General features: G+C 44.6%; 1 protein-coding gene across 1 annotated transcript; it reads left to right on the top strand.

The window, feature by feature from the left end:
- Positions 1 to 1,480: 1,480 nt before the first annotated feature.
- MXRA8 (matrix remodeling associated 8) lies at positions 1,481 to 21,498 on the top strand. Its single transcript, XM_009480779.2, has 10 exons — positions 1,481 to 1,529; positions 9,028 to 9,048; positions 9,483 to 9,791; positions 10,360 to 10,461; positions 11,711 to 12,169; positions 16,406 to 16,564; positions 17,659 to 17,689; positions 18,686 to 18,762; positions 20,500 to 20,577; positions 21,473 to 21,498. The coding sequence occupies exons 1-10, from the start codon at positions 1,481 to 1,483 to the stop codon at positions 21,496 to 21,498; spliced, it is 1,311 nt and encodes a 436-aa protein (XP_009479054.1).
- The last annotated feature ends 1,773 nt before the right edge of the window (positions 21,499 to 23,271 follow it).

The following is a 23,271-nucleotide window of genomic DNA, read 5'->3' as shown; positions in this document are numbered from 1 at the left end:
AGCAGCCCGGTTAAGGTGTTCCCACGACCTGCGAAGGTTGCTGCCCTCTTCAGGGTAGGTTGGTAAAGCTTCAGCGGCTTAAATGGTGTCACGAGGGCATGATTTCATTCCATGCTTGGTTAGCCTTGCCAGTTTAAGGAGACTGTCCCCTCTGAACATCCCGCAGCATCTAAAGAAGTAATCCCCTAAACTGAAAAAAATGAATGTCTCTGGTCTGCAGATGCAAACTAAGGTGATCTGAACTTTTAACTGGTCTGTGAGTGTATACACATAAAGGGTATATGTAGATTTTCTTTTGTGAGGCAGTGTTTTAAGTTTAAGAATTTACTGCTTCTTTCTCTGCTGTTTGTCATTGATTGTTTTCAGTAATGGACTGTGTTAATACTCCTAGTCATTGTGGGACACAGTGAAGTGGGTTATATAAACACAGTTAAATACATCAGTACAGGCTTTAGGAACTGGTTAATTGAATTTAACAGTCTTTCCCCTGAGCAAAGACTGCTGAAAATTCAGTCGTTGCTTGACGCTGTTGCTGTGTCTTGGCACTGCTGTCAGGGCTGCTATTATCTGACGAGTACGCAAAGAGCAGCGGCGTATCAGGTCTTCTGTGGTTAAGGTTACTGCAATGCATTGGCTGTTTGTCGTGGTGCCAGTCACGCAACTGCTAGCCTAGTTCAGTTCTAGCATGAAGGGTCGAAAGCACAGGTTCTAAATCTGACCCAGCCTTCTGTGTTCTGGCCTCTGTGACCGGGAAACCTGTTCCCCACATTGCAGTATTCTGGAGCTTTTAGTTGCGTTCTAGGCTCTTTTGCCTGCACTGCCCTAAGCTCCCATATATTCAGTCTTTGCCATATTATCCTTTTGCTAAGATAGCTCCTATTAAGCCCTTGCTTACAAATCACAGGACAGAGTAAATATTGTTTTCTAGGTTGTCTTCTGAGACTTGAGCTTGAAGTAAAACCATATGAGGAGGCAGAGATCAAAAAACCACTGAAGGCAACAGAATAAATCCAGTCTCAAGCAGACAGCTGGATAAGTGTCAAACAAAGGAAGGAACAGCTGGATCAAGTAAAGCACAAGGAAAATTAGTTCCATCCCTAGGGGGAGGGAGAAGGATTGTTTTGTGAGCCGAGAGCTGTGTGGGACCAACTTCACCCGATAAAACTTTGATGTTAAAGCCAGGGGCAGATCAGAAGGTCCCAGAGGGAGGGGAAAGAGAAGAGTGGGTGTTCGTAGTAATTGTGCAGAAAGCGTTAGGGAAAGGAAGGAGGTGGAGTGTGAGCGTAGGGGGAGAGCAGAGTGGGGAGGTGGGGAATTGGAAGTTTTAGGTGGAGTAATTCTGCAGAGTATGAGCTGCTGTCCACAGCTTTCTGGATGTAAATTGATGAGGTCATAGTGGTTTCCAGTTACCAAAAAAAAAAGTTAAAGAGTTCTTCAACTTGTTTTTCAAGAGAGACGAAAACACGGAGAAGCTGAAGAAATGGAGCAACTAGCAAAACTCCTTCTGTGGCAGATTTTGCTTCAGCAAAGTAAGCTCCTAGCTGATCGGCATGATGTTACTTGTTTTGATTTCAACTGCAGAGCACGGGGCTGGAGGCTAGCTAGAAGACTTTGAACTGTTATCTTTGTAAGATTTTGTTGAGATTCCTAAGTTAGCTGTGTTTCCGTCTGTGAGGGGAGGGAATCATGGAATTCTCATGCTTTTTGGTGAGGGAAGGGGAGAGAATGAAGAAATGTTTGAGTTTGTTTAAGCAGTACTCCATTCAGCATGTTTGTGCAATCTATTTTTTCCTATCCATTACCTTTACCAGCAAATTAAAAAACAATAATCTTGAATGTGAATACAGTAAAGCTTGCATAGTTAGATTTACATCATCCAAGGTTATTTTATACTTTTGAAGAGGCAGAAATAGCTGGTACGTGTGTCTGTGTGTGTGAGTGTTCAGGATGGAGGAAAAAATTAGTGTTGGGTTTTTTTTTTCCCCCCTGTCAGCATAAAGACAGACACATAGGAATTCACTTTTGGGTAAGGTGCAAGAAAGGGATGAGGACAAGTCTGATGAGTTTACAATAGCAGAATGGCTTGTACCTTTTCCTTAATAACAGAGTTTTCTGTAAGAGCTGAAAGCAGATTCAGGGTCCTGAGAGCCTGGCCCCAAGCTAAACAGAGAAACCTCAGTAAAGCTTGGATGGCAGGAGAAGATTTAAGGATTAATTAACACCAGCAAATCCGCACTTGCAAAACTTGGACTCTAAGGAAGGCACCTATGAGCAAAGGACCAATTACAGCTCTAAGAGCAGTATGGAGACACTTCAGTCAGGGTGCTGACAGTAGGAAGTGAGGAGCACAAGCGTTTTGGGGACCGGTGACCCCCCTTCTTCTTCACAGCTCTGTTAATGAAAGGCTGTGGCTAGCCACCTGAGCCTCTCAAAATTCCTTAGTACGCAGATGGAGTAAGCTGAAGAGTTCTCAGTTTGGTCCCTAATTAATCTAGTTTCCATGTCACCACATCATCCCCAGTTTTGCAATGCCTCAAGGCAAGGTTTAGGAATTGGCAACATACGGGATCAGTCATAGGGACAGAAGGGTTAAAGTGGCTCAGAAAACTAGCGTGTGTGGGTGGGTTAGGCCTGGAGCAGGAGGAGAGGCCACATATTGTATTTCAGAAGCACCAACCAGTCCAGCTGCTCCCCAGTGTGGTTTAGCGTGTTGGCAGAGCTTGGGGAGCACCCAGGGCAGGAATAGCAGGTTGGGTTGCTATAGAGCAGTGGGGGAGTTGCGTAGAGGCAACAGTATCCCACCTAAGGATGGATGATCTCTGACAGACTTTTTTCAGGTGTATTTTGGAGAGATAACTGTCAGTATGCCAGGCAGCCCTTGGTTTGAGTCCTGCTATCCCCCCCAAATCAGGTTATAACATAATGAGTGAAGACGGGAAGGGGAGAAGGGAGGAAATCTGTGCTGTTCCATATTTGCTCCCTTCTGGAGAGGAACCACATCCTCAAGTGTTAATGTCTTGCAGGGAGGAACAGCACTGTGTTTGGAATGACTCTACAAACTGTTCTGTGGGCCTAGAGCCAACATGAAGTACACAAAGCAGAGAAGGGTTTATAAAGCTGAGCTAATATCTGAACGGTCTGTGAGAAAGTTAGGGCAAATCTGTGAGGGATCCTGATTGTGCAGTGGCCAAGATGGCGATTGGTTTCTTGTACAGACAGAAGGCTTCTTCCTTTCTGCTGAGGCAGCACATTCTTGCTTTTTGCAGATTGATGGGCATGTTCCTACCTGCAGTGAGGTGCTGGAATTGTTGGGACTAGTTGGGTAGTCGAGGGCTTTCCAGTCCTGACACCCTTTTTGAAAGCAGAAGACTCTGCTGTTGAGGAAGTTGTTCCAGGAAGCCTTTAAAAATAAACAAACGTAGAGACTTAGATAAAAGCCCAGTTCAAAGCCTGGCTTGACCATCAGTTGGCTTTCTAAGGGAAACCTGGTTTTGCTGAAAAGCTTAGTCTTGTAGTCCTAGGCCAGCAGGGGCAGGTGGTGAACGGGAGATGTCTAGGTGGAACTGGATTGCTCACTATCTCCATCCTTTGCCTCTTCGAGATGGGCCTAGATGTTATTCCTGGTTATTGGTCAGTGGGTTTTAAAAAAATAGATACCAAAAGAGAGCTGAGCTCATTTGTGTAGCTGTCACCTTGATGTTACTGCATCATAAGCCATTATGGCCTCTTAGATGCTGGGTCAGTTCTCAAGAGTCAGGATGGAACCACAGCTATTCTCCAGAAGTATTTGGAAACAGCTTTGTAGCACAGGCTGCTGTTTTTGCAATAATTGTGTAATGGCTCTACAGAGACTATTAAATCCCCTGCATAGACAATGGGATTTATGGGAGAAATAAAGGAATCCACCACATACAGATTTTATGAAGAACATGTCCTTTCTCTAGGAGTAGACCATCCCCCTGTGCCCCTAATGTAAAGGTGATGTCGCTTCCTTTTTCAAAAGAAAAAAGAAGCTGAGACAGACCAGGAGATAGTAGAGAAGGTATGCAAAGGGGTAATGAGCTGAGCTTACCTAGGCAAGTGGAGTGTCAACCTCTCAGACTGTTGTTTCAACCCCCACACCTGGTGGGTTATGACACTCATTTCTCCGGTGACTTCTTAGTTTGTTTTCTTTCCGGTTCACCGCTACAATCTGGACTTCAGTGATGCTTGTTGCCTTGTCAGCCACCGCTCCAGGCAGCTTATCCTTGCTCCGCTAACATCAGTGGCAAGGCTCTTCCTGAGTTCAGCAGAAGCACTGCAGGGAGAGCTGGTGTTGTTGTGTCCCATGGAGTGTATGTGGCACTCAGACTACTACTTACGGTGTTTGCAGTTTTCCTTTTCTGCTCTGGTAGTCTTTCATCCTCCAGTATGAGACAGGAACTTAATGTTTTCATTAGCACATGGATCTACCTGTGAAGCAGACTCTCTGCCAGCAGCTATCTCCAAGAGGAGAGAAGTGGTGGTATAGTTCAGGCAAGACTCAAGGGACAGTTTTCTGTTTGAACTGCTCCAAGGACGCAGCCTGGAGAGCTCTGAGTATGTAAGAGGTCTTTCAGACCCTGAGGCTTTTACTTCTAGTTTGTCTGAAATTTTTGTGGCTTAATTCTTTGCTTGAAAAGTGGATGGGATTCAAGAACTAAGAGCTGGCTCTGCTTTTAACAAGGGATTAGGAAATGCTTTTGCAGGCTGCTTTCCTCTTTCTGTATTGTAGGACCAGCAGAATACCTCTGGGATCCTGCTGAGGGACGTGCTGAGTCTGCACAGAACGTGTCAGGGGACAGTGTATGGATGTCTTCTTGTTTTTTTGTGGGTACATCACACAGAGAGGACAAACTGCTTATCCATCACATGGAATTTGAAATTTTAAAATGAAAGCTACAGTGCTGTATTGACAACAAGGTATTTGGTGGTTTTGAAGCTCCAGGTCCTGGAGTCCTGTGATTACAAAAATCTGAGCTTTCACTGGGTGCATAAATACTCCTTGATTTTACAGTTGCAGGTTGGGAAGCGTGACTGGCCAAAGTAACTGCTTCCAGTTTACCCTAATCCTGTAGTTCCTAAGCTGTTGACTTTGCTGGGTTATGGATATACCTCTGCCTCTGTTCTGTAGCTACTGTGTTATACAAACAGTTAACTTTAAAAAGCGTGGCTGGGGGACATGTCTTGTTTGCTCTGCTTGTCTCACATAGCAGAGGGAAAAGACTGAAAAGAGGAAAAAGGCTTACTTCTTCCTCAGCTACTGCTCTATGTTCAGGTTATTGAAGGTCAGTTGTTTTAAAATCCATTTTCTCCAGGCCATACAAGGGATCAGAGACATTCCAGATTCCTTAGATTTCCAAGTGATCTCATTTGCAGCCATGTCAAATAAATTTGAGTCTTATCCATGACCTGATGTATATGTGCAGATTGCCAGCACTGCTGGGGAATCAGAACAATCAGTTCTTCCTTCTTCGTCTGGTGGAGTTCTTGTGCCTCTTGTAAAGATTTGCACTCTTTCCCTTCTAGAACTTTGCTTATTGGCTGCTATGCCACTGTCTTTTTGATATTTGCACCTACCACTTTGTCTGAGACTACGAACAATACCCCAGGGCAGGCTTCAGACTCAAAGCTTCTGTCCAGAATCTGCGTGTGTGCACGAGTGTGCACAGACATGCAGTGAAAAACCCTTTCTCTTCCATGTCTGTCTCTGTGCTAAACTCCAACACAATACTTAACTATGCCTTCCTCTTGGATGGGTTTTGTTCTAGTGCATAATGGCACCGTCACGCTGGGCCAGCCAGCTTTGTGTGGCAACACTCAGCAAGTCAAAATAGCAGTGTGGCAAAATGCAGGCAAGGCATCAACAGACTCTTCCCTTGTCCCAACAGGAAGCAACATCTCCTGGCCACTGAGGGGCAGACCTAGAAAGACCCTGGAGTGTAATTGTCAAGTGAGAATGCTCCTGCCCTGCTTCTTAGGGAGCTGCTAGCAGAAGCTTTAAGAGCGGAGGGAAGAAGCAGCTGTCAAAACCCACGAGACATAAGCTTTCCTTATCTAAAAGCTATTACATTACAGACAACTTCACCGCTTCCTGTTTTACAGAGAGTTGCGTTTGGAAGCGTGCTGGAGAAATGCATGTAGCTGGCTGACGGGGCTCCAGCAGCATCGCCTGGCAAAAGGTCCCTGTGGGTGGGATAGAGAGTTAGGACCTGGGTGGTCCTTATCATGCCAGGAGGGCCAGCTAAAAGATACAAAAGTAGGGGTTAGTGCTGTTGTGAGTTTAGAGCTGCGACAGGCTGCTGAGCAGAGCATATTGGAAGGCTTAGGTGGATACTTTTGTCAGTTGTTAAGATTTATGATGCTGCATTTGTGCTCAGTGTTTTTTACATTAACTTGCAAGAGGAAAGGAGAAAAGTAAATGCATTCCTCTTGCTGAGCCAGGAGAGGATGTTTCTGTAGCACCAAATCAATTTGCTGTTAATGAGCAGTAATGCAAGACTCTGGAAGCACTGGCTGTGCAGCCAGCCAGCTCATCGACACCGCTCCCTAGCACGCAAGTCACTGTTGGTGTTGTGATGCTGTGGTGTTCCCTTGCCACAGGGCAAACACCACCCGTTCAAACACATGGGCATTGCTTTGGCACACCGATACAAGTGGATGCTGTTGTCCTGCCGCAAGTGAGACCGATTTCTCCTGGAGAAGGCTGATTTTGTGCTGTAAAAGAGCTTTTTATCATTCCTTTGTTGTCCTAAGCTAAATCTAAGTCCTGGCTTCCAGAGACTGAGGCTGGCAGCTTATCATATTTCACCATCAGGCATTTTGCAGCCTGTTAGTAGAGATCATCAAACGATGGAATTATAATGTCTTGTGTATGATGTCTCTCTCTTATATCCAGAGCAGTACAGACTTTGTGTGAGATTTTTTTTTTTTCCTTCGTGATGCTGAGATTATAAATGTAGAAAAAAACCACCTTACATTTGGAGTGTCTTTGAACTGGTAGTTCAACAGACGGCACTGCTCACTTTTCTCTGGTGTCACTGCCCAGTGTTTTGTGATAGGAGAAGGAAAGGAAACAGAGTTTATTCTCAGCCCATGCACTGGGCGTGTGGTTAAATAGCCCCAGCCTGCAGTTAATTTATTCTCTTTTGAAATGCATAAATTCCAGGGCTGAAAAAAAAAATATAGCCTTTGTCTGGAGGGCATTGTGCCTATGACATTAGCAGGACAAAACATCTAATGATCTTGCTGGAACTCACTTGAGCTTGACTGGTTAGAGAGATGAATGATGTCCTTGTGTTGGGAATCTGAATCGTGCTTTCAAAGCATGATGCCAGGAGACCTCCTAGACCTCTCCTACACAGAAAGCAGGAGGGGCTGGACCAGAGAAATGCAGAAACAAAGGCATTAGTTCATTTCTTGCAAAGTTCTTCCTGCATGGATCTGAGTCACATGAGTTGGAGAGAGTTGCAGCTGCATCCGGAGCATTACAGTGTTAACTGTGCAGACCAGGAATGTGAGCGGGAGAGACTCCCAAATGCTCCCAAAGCCAGGATGTGTTTGCCCAGCAGAGTGCTGACAACAGTGTGTATCACGAGCGTGAAGCAAAACAGCCAAGTCTCATCACTCCTCATTTGACAGGTAGACTCAGCATCCTGCAGAGTTACAGAATTCTCTCAATGCATTAATCCCACCATAATTGTAGAAGAGTTTGATTTGGAGTCTCGGAGATGAAAGTTATCTCCAAGTCTATTCAGGCCTTTGCCTTAGCAGAGGAGGTTGACTGAGATGTGGGTGTCTGCTGGGGAAGAGATGGAAGTGAAACTGTCACGTTTCATTTCACAACGGTCAAACAGCACAAAAATGAACGTGGTTTTAACTGGTCACGTCTGGGTAGTACTGCTCCCCTCTGAGATCCCACCTGGAGTACTGTGTCCAGCTCTGGAGTCCTCAGTACAGGAAAGACATGGGCCTGTTGGAGCGGTTCCAGAGGAGGCCACAAAAATGCTCAGAGGGCTGGAGCCCCTCTCCTATGAGGAAAGGCTGAGAGAGTTGGGGTTGTTCAGCCTGGAGAAGAGAAGGCTGCGGGGAGACCTTGTTGCAGCCTTTCAATACTTAAAGGGGGTTTATAAGAAAGATGGCCCTTTTTAGTAGGGTCTGTTGCAATGGGACAAGGAGTAATGGTTTTAAACTAAAAGAAGGTAGATTCAGACTAGATAGAAGGAAGAAATTTTTTACAATGAGGGTGGTGAAACACTGGCACAGGTTGCCTAGAGAAGTGGTAGATGCCCCATCCATGGCAACATTCAAGGTCAGGTTGGACAGGGCTCTGAGCACCCTGGTCTCGGTGAAGATGTCCCTACTCATTGCAGGGGGTCTGGACTAGATGTCGTTTAAAGGTCCCTTCCAACCCAAACTATTCTATGATTCTATGAACCGTTCTTGCCCTGCTGTTTTTGCTGGTGCCTTGTTATATATACAGGACCGATATCAGATCCTAAGATAATACTGGTGCCTCCCTTCTCCTTGCCCGCTCCTGCCTCCTTGGGTTCTTGTTTTTGTCTTACACAACATTTGTTAAATAGTTTCATCTTGCGCAGAAGAGGCCTTTCAGACAGTTTTGGGGCGTGATGCATTGACAGATAGCTTTGGTGTAACATTTGAATAGCATGGTGGAAAAAACTCTGTGACTATAGGTGGTATGAAAGAAAGACTTGGACTGTAGGAAACTCAGTTGCAGGCTAAACATATCCCACATTGCTCTTAAGCTTAAGTTTGTTGGGTCAGGCACTGTCTTTTGCTGTAGGTGTACGGTGTCTGCTGCAGCATGGACCAACCAAGGCCTGAGCCTCTGGGCTTAACCACAATACATGTGTTAAATAAGTATATTAACAGAGAAGGGAGGAATAGATGGAATATTAACAGAAGAGGTGGCTGCTGACTATGAGTGTATTTGTAGTTTTTTCTTCCTTTTGTTGTCAGTAACATTCTTTTTTTCTGCTTTGACAGGTTCTGTTTGCTTATATTCAGGTGAGTGACATCTTTGTAATCTGCCTGTTTTTGTGGTCATGAGAAGAAATGAGAGGGACCCTGATTCCATGACATGCAATGGGTGTTCCGTTGCTAACTTCCATAGGCATGAACCATGCATCCCATGAACTAATAATCTCTAAACTTTGATTAAACTGGGGGTAGGATTAGGAAGGGTAGGTAGGGCAGGTCAAATCTCCTATCCTGATAACAGACATCATAGACATCGTTTTCACTGAATGAAATTGGTGTTTTTAAGTGGCCTTCTATTGTATTTCTCCATGAGAGAGCCCTATGTTGGTCTTGAAAGTTAGTTTACTTTGGGTGGAAGGTGTGCAGAGATTCTAGGACAGGTCTGAGTCCTACTCTAGTGTCTTCTTCAGATGCCATTAATCTGGTAACTCTGTTTTTTGTTCTTTGCTCCTGGCTCTCAGTCCCAGCTGATGCCTCAAACCCAGACAGTGTTGTAGTGTCAGTGTTAAATATCAGTGCTCCATTGGGGTCACAGGCTGTCCTGCCCTGCAAGAGTTACCGCATCGTGTGGACCCAGGATCGTCTGAATGACCGCCAGCGTGTAGTCCACTGGGATGTGTACAGCAGCTACTATGGAGATAACAAGACGGAGAGGCTATGTGACATGTACTCAGCTGGAGATCAGCGTGTGTACAGCTCCTACAACCAAGGGAGGATATTCATGCCTCAGAATGCATTTATAGATGGCAACTTCTCCTTGGTGATCAAAGGTACTAAACAGCATCTTTTCTCCCTATGCTATCTGCAAAATGGAGGATTCACAACTAAATTAACTTTGTGTTTTTCAGTGAAAATGTGTATTTTACAGAGCATTTTCTATAAACAAATAAGTATCAGTTTAATGAGGTTAACGAGGTTATCTGAAGCACTGGCAATAGTGTTTTATTTCCCTTTGAAATAGTCCTGTTTTAAAAGAGAATTGGTAACAACTCATTGCCTGAAAGTCACTTGGGCTTCTTGTGGACCTTTGACTGTATTTCAGTTCCTGAACTGTAAATCCAAGATTGTCATTCTTCCTATGCCTGCTCTTAGCTAAACTTAAATCGGCTTTCTCTTTCTATCTGTTAATACAAACACATTCCACACAAGAGCAAATAAACTGAACAAACTACTATATTAGGTGAGACGATTCTTCTCTGTTTAGCCTGCCCTGGTGATAAGGATGGGTTAGAGCCCTTTTGCGTTCATACAAGGATTTGGGAAACAGTATAAATGACAAAAGTAATCATTGTTTCAGCATAAAACATTCAACTTTCCCTCTCTTCCCTGTTGTACTAGATGTTGCAGAGAGTGATGAAGGCACGTATTCTTGTAGTCTTCACCATCACTACTGCCACTTATACGAAACTGTGAAAATCCAACTAGCTATCACCAAGAAAGGTAGGTGTGGCGGACAGCTCGGTTTTCCTTTCTGCAAGGGACCTGGTCTGGCAACTGGAGTCCAGTGGCCAGCAGGACTCCATTGAATTCAGCGTGGGGCTTGTGTGCTGATTCATGGCAGGCCTTGCATGCCGTTCAGCTAGTGTCAGAGTAAGAGTAGTGTGGATGCAGGGTTTTGCCTGTGCCCTCTCAGGTGCAGGTTCAGGGCACAGATGCCACAAGAGGCTTGGCAAGCATCAGGAGACAGTGGTGCTCACTATGCTATTTGCTGTCAGATCTCCTGAGTTTCAGAAACTTTATTCAATGTGTTATTTATGAACCTCTCTCCTTTCTTGGCATGTGCCAAACAATGAATGGAGCCTCTTAAGTTAAATGTTTACTCTAGGCAGCCCAATTAGCTAACTGTCCTGTTAGTGCTCCAGCAGTAGAACATCCCTCATAACATCAGTCAGGCTAGCTACAAAGATCTGCCTTGTACATTGGTTGGTGAGCTTACCCTGAGAAGCCTGTAGTTAAAAAGCCTCCTCAAGTTACCACACCTTCTGTTGGCAACTGCAGTGTGTGCCACCCATGCCACCCAAGCATCCCTACTGTGTCATTTAAATCAACCTTTGTATAATGCACAAGTGAAGCTGCCAGGGCTGATTGTGCTCGGAAGCTGTTGAAGTGCTGATGGGATAGTAGAGAAGCGCATCTCTTCTGCCACTGTTCTCACAGCTTCTATGCAATAAAAACACCCAGGCAGGCCTGTGAGCCCCAGTCTGCTTATCTGTGTTTTGGTTCGTCTGTTACTCCTTTTCAAGAACAAAATACAAAACAGTGCTTCTTGAACTCCTCCAGTAATTAGGGCATTTGCGGGTAGAAAAGCATTTCCTGCTTGGAGATTTGGGATACACCATATTGAAGATGAAATCTGTTGTTCTCGTTCTATTCTTAGTCTGTAGAGGGAATGTACTTCCTGCTTTCTGAAGCAAGAGATTAACTCTCACTTATAAGGAAAAGAAAGTGGTCTTGCTTAATGCACTGACCTAGGATGTGGAAGATAGAGGTGCATTTCTTTACTAACTCTGAAGTAAGTGTGAACGAGGCACACTACCCCTGTGGCACTTCAAAATCTTTGGAGGGGATGTGTTGCAGGATTGCAGGGTCTGAGAGCAACCGTAGGTGTGCCTGGGTGTCCTTAAGCATAGGACGAGTATGTAAAGATGCACATGCCAAGGTGGAACAACTTGTATTGTCTCCTCCACAGCTGAGGATGCAAATCAGTACTGGGATGGGGAAAAGCCCGTGATTGTTGCCCTAGAAGGCAGCACAGTGATGCTGCCCTGTGTGAACCGTAAGCACATCTGGACCGAACGGCACAGTGAAGAGGAACAACAAGTGGTCCACTGGGACAGGCAGCCCCCAGGGGTTCCTCATGACCGGGCCGACCGCCTCATTGATCTGTACGCCTCTGGCGAGCGCCGTTCTTACGGACCTCTCTTCATCCGCCAGAAGATGAACATCACTGACACAGCCTTTGCCCTGGGTGACTTTTCCCTGCGGATTTCAGGGCTGGAAAGTGCAGATGAAGGCACTTACTCCTGCCACCTGCACCATCACTACTGTGGCCTGCATGAGCGCAGGATCTACCAAGTCTTTGTGACGGAGCCGGTGAGAGAGAAGAAGGTGGTGAACCTCACAACGCACAACATTGCCCCAGCCATAGGTAAGTGGCCTCTGGAAGTGGTTCTCCTGACTGAGAAAGAGATAAGTATCCACAGTTGGACCTTGGAGCTCTAAAGAGCTCAGTAAGCCATGGGACAGGAATATGACACGTTACTCCCCATCATCACTGCAGGAGGCCTTTGCTTCAAATGCCAAAATGTCCTTGCGTTTTCTGTCCCTCCACAGTGGTCTGCGGGGATCACTTTCTGTCAGCAGGAGGGAGCGTGGTCAAGGCAAACCTGTGCCCTGCAGAAGTACCATAGGCACCGCTGAAGCGCAGGTGCCACTTAGCGCAACGCTGATATGTCCTCACATTTGAGCAGGGGGCTATTCCTGCCCTTAGGGTTAGAAGAGTAGATGAGGTCTTGCCTCCCTTGCTGCCAGTATATGGCTCTAGTATATGGGCTTGGTTGTTTCTGAGCTATTTCCATTCCCTTGGTATACCTGGAGCTGCACGCGTAGCGATACTAGTGAGGATCCCGTAACGCTGCTCTTAACGCTGTGCTGCGCCAAATTGGAGTGTCCCACCCCGGGTTAATTACCCCGCTTGCAGTGCTGTAGTGACATCACCTCCAGCTCCTGTTTTCTTTGCTCCAGGGCAATGCTGCAGCCTGTTCTGCTCTGCAGTGCTGACACGGCGTAAGGCAAAGGAGCTGTTTTTCTAACAGGCTCCCTTTCCTGATTGTTTTTATGGAACGGGAGAAGGTGCGGCACCCGAGTCAATTCTGCTCTGCCTTTGCTGTTACGACATGCCACTATTCTCACCAGTGTAGATTGTTAAGTGTTTCTCTCCCCTTTGCACCGGGGTTTAGGCTGTGCAAGATGTCAGACTCTGCAGAATCAAGCACCAGGAATTCTCCTCCACCCTTCAGCTTTTCTTTTTTTGTCTTAAACCAATTTTCACATTTTCCACTGCAGGGAGCTATCATCTGACAGCCTGTCCAAACTCAAAACCATCATGCTTCGTTCAGGCAGAAAAATAAAATAAAAATCCCAAGTTTAATATTTTTTTAAGTCTTTTGGGTTATAGCTCCTTATTAACATTTTAAAATATTCATTGTGGTTTAATATTTATTGGCTGCTTAATACAGAATTTTGACATGCTTCATACATTTTTAAAGAGGTCTATTCTTCTCTAGCAATTGGCTTTTTCAAGTCACAGAAACCTAAACCTCCCCCCTGGGACTAAGGTTGGTGTCCAGAAAACCCAGGCAGTACTAGAGAGGTGGCTGCTGGGGCTGAGCTGAGGTGGAGGCCAGGACATACAAATATCAGTCTCCCTGCCCACAGCCCTTTTGCTGCTCTCGAGCTCTAGCCACATCACATCGTGCAGATGAAAGCTAGATCTTGTTTTCAGAGTTGCCCACCCAGGAATTTATTCCTCTCTTTCCTGGAGGTTGTCCTGGTTGTTGCTGAATAGTTACCTACCTGCTCAGGAGTTAGACAGAACCTACAAGTAATTGAACCTGCCAGGGATGTCTTAGTTTGGCAGTAGTGCTCTCAGTGCTGGAGGAGCTTGCCTTCCTGAGCAAAGCCATTTCCACTGTCAAAAAGAACAGCTGTAGAAGGGCTTTGTCCCCTAAGGGTGGCAAATGCTCAGCTGGTCTGAGAGCACCACACACAAAAATGCGCTGAGTCGATGGGAATGTGAAAGAAGCTGAGACATCCGGAGTGCCTTTTTCAAACCCACTGCTGATGAGGAGCCTGCTGGGACATGCCCTGTTTGTGTATAGCAGGGAAGGCTGAGATACTGCCCCATTCCATGAAAAATCGTATAGAACGTTCTGGGGATATAACATACAGCCAAAATGAAACATCAGGAGATAACAAAAGCAAAGCAATGAGCTTTTTCAGCAAGCAGATATAGCTTCTGGCATAGCTCCAAGGTGCGGAGCCATTTCCAGACAGGAAGCTTCATCCTGTTTTGAATATAAGCATGAGCTCAATTCTGCTCTCAGTCTCGGCGGTATAAACGTGGTGTATGTCTACTAATTCAGTGCATTTTTACTCTGCATTTGCTTTGGAGCAAGTGACTGAAGAATGGCATCTCTTGTGTCTCGTGCTTATTGCTAAACTATTCTCAATCTGTTGCCAGCCTTGAAAAGAAAATGGGCCACATACGCAGCATTTGTGAGCTCTCTTGCTAGAGAGCTCTCCATTTTTCCCAGCAGAAAAATCTGACCCTTGACGCTTTGGTAAAGTAATGTAAAGGCACCTCCGTCCTAACTTTTTTTTCACCACCATTAGAACTTATTTTCCACTAGTTAAATAAGATCGTGCGAGTGAATTGGAGGCAGATGGGCACGACGTGTTGAGACATACTGAAAGATCAGCTCTTGGTTACAGAATATACATTCATTACCTCACCTTAAATTCTGATACAACACTAGGATGAGGAAGAGAGTCTGTATTGCCTTGGTGACACTATTCTAGGTGCTGCAATTCATCTGCTGGGTGCGATTGAATCAACCGTTACTCTGCACCTCAGTTTTCCCAGTTACAAAATGGAATATATTCTGCTGCCTTCCCAGTTATGCACTTTGAAGTCCACCAGTGATGCTTTGTCAAAACACTAGTAGGACAAGTATTTTTAGTATTACTCAATCGAGTAAGCCAAGGAGACTCAAAGTTATTGAATCTCTCTTTCCACTGTTTGTTGTTACAGTGACCTCTCCAATGTTGACTAAAGTTTAACTCTGCTCCTACCCTATCTTGCAGTACTGTGGAAAACCAAAAAGCCAGGAATAGAATGCATTTGTATTTGCTGGCTTCTGGCTCAACAGCTGCTCCAGTGGCTACCATCTCATTATGGCAGCTGCTGAAGAAGCCCTTCATGATCCGGAGATTTGTTAGAGTAGAACTGTCATGTATACTGTTTACAGCTTTGCAAGTGGATTTTTTGGTTTGGTATTTTTTAAGCTTAGCGGTGGTGAAAAACACATGCTAGTTTTCAGCACTATAGCCAGCAAGCACACAGCGTCTAGCAATGCCAGTAAAAAGTGGAGTGTTGCTGGAGTGGCGGGCTGGGCTACCAGAACAGAGCATATGATAAAGCCTCTTGATTTTCTAGGACTGCTGTTAGCATTAGCAAACAATTATCTCTGGTTTCCAAGTGTTTATTTCAATCCACTATCATCTTACTTGATTTTATTGTTGGTGGGTTGGTGTTTTTAAATGCTGGAAACAAACTACCTGACAAACTGGAACCAGTCGCTATGCCAGCAGTTCCAAAACTGTCAACATTTCTCACATTAGAGCATATCTGTTAAATGGTGCTGTGGCTTTTGGGATATTTTCCCTCATCTTTCCCCTTATTCCCGTGACTAATTTACAGGGTTAAACTCCCAAGACAGTGGCAAGCCAGAACTCCGCCCTGGTTCTTGCCTGGTGCTCTGTGAACGTTGCCTGTTAGGGGGAGAAGGTATCACTTTCAGCTCTGTTTTGAAGAGAAAAGCCTTTCCCAGCACAGTGTGTCTTACGGTTTTGCTGTCTGTGCCTGGGCTGGATTTGTCCACTCCTCTGACTATTGCAAGCAGAGAAGTCGCTTCCTCCTTATATGTGTAAAGCATTGACCTATTTATTTGAGATCTACAAAAATGTTCCACGTAAGAGTTTTGAGTTACCCTTCCCTGTGCTGCGGAACTGAAATGCTGCTGCACCCAGAGATGGAATGGAATCTTGGCTTCTCTTTGTGGGTTTTTATTTTATTTATTTTATTGATTTTTGCTTTATTTAAAAGGAAACTCATTCTTTGGCATTGAAAATTCCTCCCACTCTGTAAATTATAACCCTTGGCCGGGAGGGGCTGCTTCATACTTTCGCTGTCTGGAGCCGAAGCAACGTGGTGCGTGTGGTGTAAGGGACCCAGAGGAGGGTTGTGTTACCCTGCAGAAAGACCTGGGGCCGTCTAGTGTGGCTTCTTTCTGGACTTCCTCCCTGCAATAAACACGAACACACTGATAGCCAGGCAGCAGCAAGGGAATGTGCAACAGTCACTGTTAATACTTCATGCTCCTGGGAAGCGTAATGGTCTTGTGAAGAGCACAGGCATCTTCCACCTGACAGAGGTGCAGCGTGTTGTAAATTAGGCAGCCATTTGCCCCTTACTTCATGCAGTTCAGAAGAGTTTCTCACTGAATACGCTTTTCAGGTCCACATATGGGCCCATGTGTGAACGTGCTTTGCTTTGGGTGCAAATTACACTTACCAATCTGTTTTCCTTTTCCTCTGCCATCAGATCCAAATATTGTCAGGGGCCACAATGTAATAAATGTCATCATCCCCGAGAGCCGGGTGCACTTCCTCCAGCAGCTGGGCTACATCCTGGCAACTCTGCTGCTCTTCGTTGTCCTCCTCATCATTGTTGTCCTTGTCACCCGTAAGCGCCGGCAGAGAGGTGAGTCCTAGAACAGGCCAGCCCTTTAGTGCTCATAGGGGTATCTCATGACGGGAGAGCTGATTCTGCCAATAATTACTGCAGAGCACAATGCTGAAGGCAGTGATCCTCTTCTGGAAAACCAGCAACCTATGCAGTGGGGAGTCTTTGCAGGTGCTGAAGCCAAGAGAGATTCATTAGTGCGGTGTAAACATTTCCAGGCCTTGATTGCTGAGTTGCTCTGTTGTAAGGGAGAAGAAAATTAGAACTGCTAGGCAGTTGCTCTTTACAAGTGGAAGTTATTTAGAACAGAAGGCCCACGTGCATCCCTTAGGAACTAAGATGCCTAAGTCCTTGCTGGAGTCCCTGTGCTGGGTGATGTTCTGTGTGTAATTAGACAAATGGACACAGATCTTTTGGTGACTTCCACACAAACAGTTTTGGATGACACACAAAAAGCAGATACCAGCGAACGTCTGTCTTCTGGCATGTTCTTTGCAGTACCACAGTCATCCTTATTTACGTGTCAGGGGATTAGCACCAACACAAAATGGGGCTATCTCCACTGACTTCAGTGGAGTTACTTTGCAATCACAGAGGGGACAGACTCCTGGCCCTGGCCTTTGCACGGAAAAGAGGAGCCTGAAATCATCACTCCCTGCAGGGTGGGGTGAGACAGGAGTGTAGTTAGTTGTTTGCCATGTGGGAGGCTGATGAAAACCAGCATCTGTAGCATGTGATGGATGCAGGCCTAAGCAAAGAGCTGGGGATGGGCAAATGCAGCACCAGCACACGAGATGACAGTTGTGGTTAATATTTTTGTAATAAATGGGAGGTGGAAAGAAATGAAATATGACAATTGCTGTAGTTTCTCGTGGCTGGTCATCCATAGATCTGGGAAAACTACTGGAAGGCTGGTGAGTAAAGGAAAGGGAAGCTCCCTGTGGCAGTGGAACTCACATGAATTCTTGTGTATTGGAGGGATGTGAAAGCGATCGTTGTAAGCATCACAGTAAGGACCACTGTGAGTAAGTGCTAGGTGTTACTGTTCTCGCTGTTACCTGGGAGGGGTACCTGGATACGACTGATCATTCTGGTTTTTACTTCCTGTTTAGGTTATGAATACAATGTGAAGAAATACGGAGAGTAAGTATAATTGCAGAGTCTACTATCTATGATTAGAATACATAAAAATGAACTTATGGGCCCCAACCCTTAGCTGTCATTAGAGCCTAAAACATCTGAGGATCTGGTTAGTATGAGTACAGCCATGTAAAGCACAGGCTGTTTGATAGCATTTATTCATTGCTTTGCACCAATTCTTTTGCAGCTTTACACTCTAGTCATTATTAGTGTAACATTCCCAGGAGTATACACTTGCATAATGATTGCATATCAGAGCACGACTTCCATGCTGTCAAAGTACGGAAGGAGAGAATGGTTTGCAGGGCTGATTTGGCAATTGCATTTCCTCTCGTTATACTTTGGGAACTGTTTCGCAGATCGTGTTTCTGTGAGATGTCATTAGGAATTAGTGGTAGAAGGGTGCTGCACAGATCTACTGTAAACCCTACTGTGAGACTGGGGCCAAGATTGTGCAGCTGGGTTCCTGCATGTTTTATTGTGTATTATTAAAGTGGAAGAGATGGGGAAGTTCCAGCACAGATTAGCTCCCCATTGTTCTAAGCTCTGGATAAACGTGCAGGTGAAAAAAGAGCCAGTTAGCCAGAGATCTCACAGTGTTAATAGAAAAGACAGTAAAAGGAAGAGAGAGGAGAACTGGGTTGACTAGTAAGCAGTATGACCTTCTCAAATCTGTTTTGTAGGTTAGGGGCAAAGACAAGAAAAGTACCCACGTACAATGGCTGCCAGTGCTGTTATCTATCTGGCATGCTTTCTCCAGGGAAGCCTTGTAGAAACTGGAAAGGATTCTGTGAGGATTGCTGCAAAAATCACCAGGACTTAATAGAGAATTAAATCTTCTATGGATTTTTTTCAACTTCTCTCCAGATATATAGCAAATAAACACTGTAAATTAAATTCTCTAAAGTGGCATTAGAAAAGCTATTGTGAAAAAGTGTGAAAGGAGCCAGTTATTAAAGGATGCAACAATACCATTTTTCACTGTTATTCCTTTTTCAGGAAGGATGTAAATCTTAAAGAATTTACAGTCGACACAACAGATCTGACTCAATACAGAAGTGAAGACATCAGGCTGGGTATGCATCAACTAGCAACCATTCTCCAAACCAGGTCAAAACCTGTTATAACTGAGGATTTTCTAATGGCATGTAGATGCTCATTTTGAAATTACTTAACCTCCTGATTTTACATGGCAACTTTGAGAATCTCAACCCACAAGTCAGTGCAAGCAGGGGGACTGCAGCTGGGGAGGGCAGTCCTGACTTTTGAGTTTAACTAGAGGCTGATTGATGAGGTTGGCCAGTAATGAGGCACAGCTTCTTCTGTTTCACCTGGAGTTTTTCGGGTTCTTTGACACGCACCTGAAAGCCAAATTCAGATGAGTGCAAAACAGCATCCAGGGAAGAGAATTCCTCAAATTTAAGCAGTTTGTGTAGGGACGAGGATCAACAAGCCAGTTCTCTAGAATCTCCTGGCCAAGAAACTAAAAGCATTGTCAATATTTGTCAATATGAATATCATCATTCAGTACATAAAAACTAGCTCGAAGTGAGTGATCTGGAGAAAAAATGAGATCAACATTCTTTAGTACTAACTACTGACCTTATCTCTCTTGAAAGTGGGTATGAACTGTAGTTACTGAAGTGGAGATAAAGAGAAGTCACGAGTTAGCAGAGTTCTTTGTCTCCACCTTCTATTGAAGCCAATTTGGTTTAACTTTCTACAATTTCATCCTCCCTGGATGTCAAATCATTTAGTGAACAGTTGGGCCTTCTATCAAATCTGTGATAGCAGTTAGGACAAATAAACTTGGGGAACATGATAGGAAGAAAATTTGCAACAAAGGTCCTAGAATACAAAAGATAGAAAATACAAAAAACACTGGAACTCATGGTAACATGAAACATACTGAAAAGAGGGGAAGGAAGTTAATCTCACTGGTGATCTGTGAAAGTGTTTTTGCTGGGGTGTGTAGGACTGAGTTGGGGAACTTACAACATTCCCAAAGATGGATGCTGCTCCTTACTAGAGCTTGGAGGTGCAGGCTTCAGTTTCTGGTGTCAGTAATTGATCAGGGGTGTCTTCTTGCTTGGACTTGGAGCGTATTGTCTGTAAAGCAAAGCTGAGCCTCTTGTCTGCACTACCCTGAGATTCCTGAAGACTTGCCATGATGCCAAGTTCATGCCTGCTGCAACTTGCTGTATGTCAGTGAACGTGTTGGTAAACCAGGAAACAATTGAGTCTGTCCCTTTTTTCCCTCTGTGCACCCCCAGTAAAGGTACAACCTTTGAAAGAACAAGCTAACAAACTTTAGGTCACAGGCTCCAGAATTGCTGTAAGGGCCCCACTAAACAAGAGCTAGATACAAAATCTGAAGTAAAGAACAAAGGAGTTGCAGAGGGTGGGTTGCGAACCAGGACAGCAGCAAGTACAAATTCTTCTCTGTACGTCTCAGGAGAGCTTCCCTGTGAGCAAATTCTTTGAATAACTGCATCAGTCACCTTCAGGTAAGCTTTGCGTAGATAATCCAGAACTTTTTGTATTACGTGCTGGAAGAATTTGTGGTACCTATGAGGAGCAAGAAACTGAAGTATGCATAACTGATTAGTGCCAGGGGTGAAAAATAAGTCATAGCAGCTTTCATTTTCCTGCTGAGTGGCTGAGTAACTCCATGAGTTACTCCTAGAGATCTGGAGATGCCAGGCCTAGAGTACTTCAAGGAAGGACTGATCACATGTCCCCCCTTGCCTGTAAAGCTTTGTTTTCTTTTAATGTTCTAATGGCTGTCTGAATTATACTCCTCCCTTACACAGATTACAAAAACAACATCCTGAAGGAGAAGGCTGAGCAAGCCAGAAGCTTCCCAGCAAAGAACATTGATTTAGACAGAGGTAATAATGACCTGCTTCACCCTAATTGGTGGCTGTAGGAACCTTCTGATGGGTTGAAGAAGGGAGGAGGGAAGAACACAGTTTAGCAGCGAGCTGACCAAGCCACAGCCAACTGAGGAATGATAAACATCATGACAAATGACGGCAGGAATGAGAAGCTAGTTCCCTTCTTATCCTTTCATCACGGAGCCACAAGATGCAAGTAGTGATTAGGCTTTTAAAAACTTCTGGCGTGGCACAAGTAGAATTTTTCTTTATTGGAAAAAGAATGCCTTGCAGGGCTGGAATAGTGCATTCTGTACTGTAACCTCAAAGGGAGATGTATCTCAAAAAAATGTCCTGGTATGGTGTTCGAGAAGAAAACACTGTGCAGAAGAGAGTGTTTTGAGTTGAATTAATTTATGGGTAATGGGCAGTCACTTACTTCATCCAACAAAAGCAAACAACTCTCCCTTCCTAGGGGCTGAATCTCCTTTTGCTTATCCAGTAATAATCTTGAGTATTACACCTCAGTTTGTAGAGTCACACTTATGTCAAGCAGTGCTTGTAAGAAGTTGTTAGGTTCCATGACTCCTTTCATATGAATTTAGAATATAATAAATGTGACTGAAATGATATCAAGAAGGGAGTGGTCTGGAGAGTCCATGAATTGCCTTAGACCTGCTGTTCTTCATGGAGTTCTCATGATATTTTTGCCGACGTTCTGCAGAGATGATCTGTGCAGTAATTTATAGACAGTATATCTCACTGTGGCTTTATGAAGAGGATATTGGGGACATGGTTGACTGGAAATGGTCACTTGTCACTGTATAGCTAAGTCCATATTAGAGTGTGCTGCTTTGGATGGTTTGAAATCTCTCTTCAGGTACTGACCTCCATTTCAATTTGCTTTCAGATTTCAGGAAGGAATATTGTAAATGAAGACATTCCCAAGCTGCTGGCTGGACCAGAAGCTTCAATCAAAGATAGATAAATGGAAGAGATATGCCTTTTCTTAATATCATGTCCCTCCAGTTACCATAGATTTTTTTCACATAGACTTTCTTCCCACTAACTCAAGGGTATTTGCAAATGCTTCTTGAAAGAGTTAGCCTGTCTTGTGTGCACTTATGATGGGTTTGGGTTGCCTTTTCTTCTTCTCTTCTCCCAGTCCTCCATTCCCCTTTTCTTTCTTGATATTATTGTTGGTTTTATGCATCAATGATTTTTATGAGCTGAATCAGCAGACCTTTTGCTTTGATGTTACTGCTTTAAATAAACCAACCTGCATCACTAATCTTGAGCCATTGTTATAATCAGGCATTTTTCTATGTAGTGTATTCATCAGAAAAATAATAGCAAATAATAGCTGATTGTGATCTCTTATAGGCTGGCATAAATCAGGAGGAGCAGTATTGTCACATAGCACTTTACATATTCCAGATGAAGTACAACGAGTACACCCCTTCACAAATGACAATGTAAATACCTCATTTTATGAATGGGGAAATGTCAATATCCTCAGTTTTCAGGGGAAAGGGAGGCACACAAATGACCAAGGGTAGGGTTGGGATGAGCTCCAAAGAGCTCTGGAAGCCTAACTCTGTATTTCTCACTCTAAGGCTGTTTGTTGATTTGTTTTTGTTTCAGTGCAGACCAAATGAAATTTGGCATGAGCAGACACTTTCAGCTGAAGTTGATGGAGTTACAATGCTGTAATACCAGTCTCAGTTAGATCAGAACCAGAAATATTATGGAGAGGGCTAAACTCCTGTGTGGAATCTGGAATGTGATTTTCCTGCAGTCTTTGGGTGGATCCAGGCCACACAGAGCTTGTGCGCACATCAAAACAAAGGTATGATTACAGCACAGGTAGGCAGACTGTTAAAAGGAATAGCTTCGCATGAGCGGACCATGAGGAACAAGAGTAACAACACACTCCACTAAATAGCCTGTCAGGAATTTTCATGGGCCAGGGTCTCAGAAGGGGAGTTGAGGAGGGAGATGAGTCCGTTCTTGTGCATTTTGGCATTGTTTTGGGGGGAGGATACCTGAGATAGTGGGGCTGTGGGCTGAAGGGGAGTTCTACATATGAACAGTGTGTCAGGTGAGGATGTCCGAAAATTGGAAGCAAGTAAATCAGTGTTGTAATCCAAGCAAGTTAAAGTATCAGGAAAGCTGGAGAATATTAACAGTTCTACACAGCTCCTCTGACTACTTGGGATATTCTGTGGTGCCATTCACAATCCAGGCACACCTGTGGCCCAAGGGCCACAGAGAAAAGGTCGTTCCTACTGTTGTGAGCATGACAACAGTGGCTTGTGTTCTTGTTGTGTAAGGGTGAAGGTAGCCAAGGACTGCCAGCATACTCTTTGGTGGTCTGAAGACAATGGCAGAGGGAGGGATTGTGCATGGGCTTGGTGACTGGATGGAACTGGGATAGGGTCTCCAGGATGTTGCGGGTGGTGGAAGTATGACGAGGAGCTTGTGTGGAACTATTGTGAGAGTGAGGGAGGATGTGAGGGTGATGGTGTGGTTTCAGTCTTGAAGTAGTGCTCTGCTTGCAACTGATATCTCAGCCTGGATTTCTTCCTGGGGATGGAGAATTCTGAGGTCTTTGCAAGTGATGAAGTAGCTGTGGTCCAAGGAGAGCATCTCAGTCTACCAGCTAAACAACTGGGAATGTGACCCGCTGCCTAGTATGGTATGTGTCTT

This window comes from Pelecanus crispus, chromosome 15 (genome assembly GCF_030463565.1).
Source record: "Pelecanus crispus isolate bPelCri1 chromosome 15, bPelCri1.pri, whole genome shotgun sequence".
NCBI classification, from domain to species: Eukaryota; Metazoa; Chordata; class Aves; order Pelecaniformes; family Pelecanidae; genus Pelecanus; species Pelecanus crispus.
Note: the sequence above shows the minus strand (reverse complement) of the source record. Positions and strands in the feature narration are given on the sequence as shown.

Excerpts from the sequence above, each read along its gene's own strand:
- MXRA8 (XM_009480779.2), top strand. The coding sequence starts at position 1,481 with ATGGAGCAACTAGCAAAACTCCTTCTGTGGCAGATTTTGCTTCAGCAA. Across the intron at positions 10,462-11,710 it reads ACTAGCTATCACCAAGAAAG|CTGAGGATGCAAATCAGTAC; the intron begins GTAGGTGTGGCG and ends TCTCCTCCACAG. Across the intron at positions 12,170-16,405 it reads CAACATTGCCCCAGCCATAG|ATCCAAATATTGTCAGGGGC; the intron begins GTAAGTGGCCTC and ends CTCTGCCATCAG.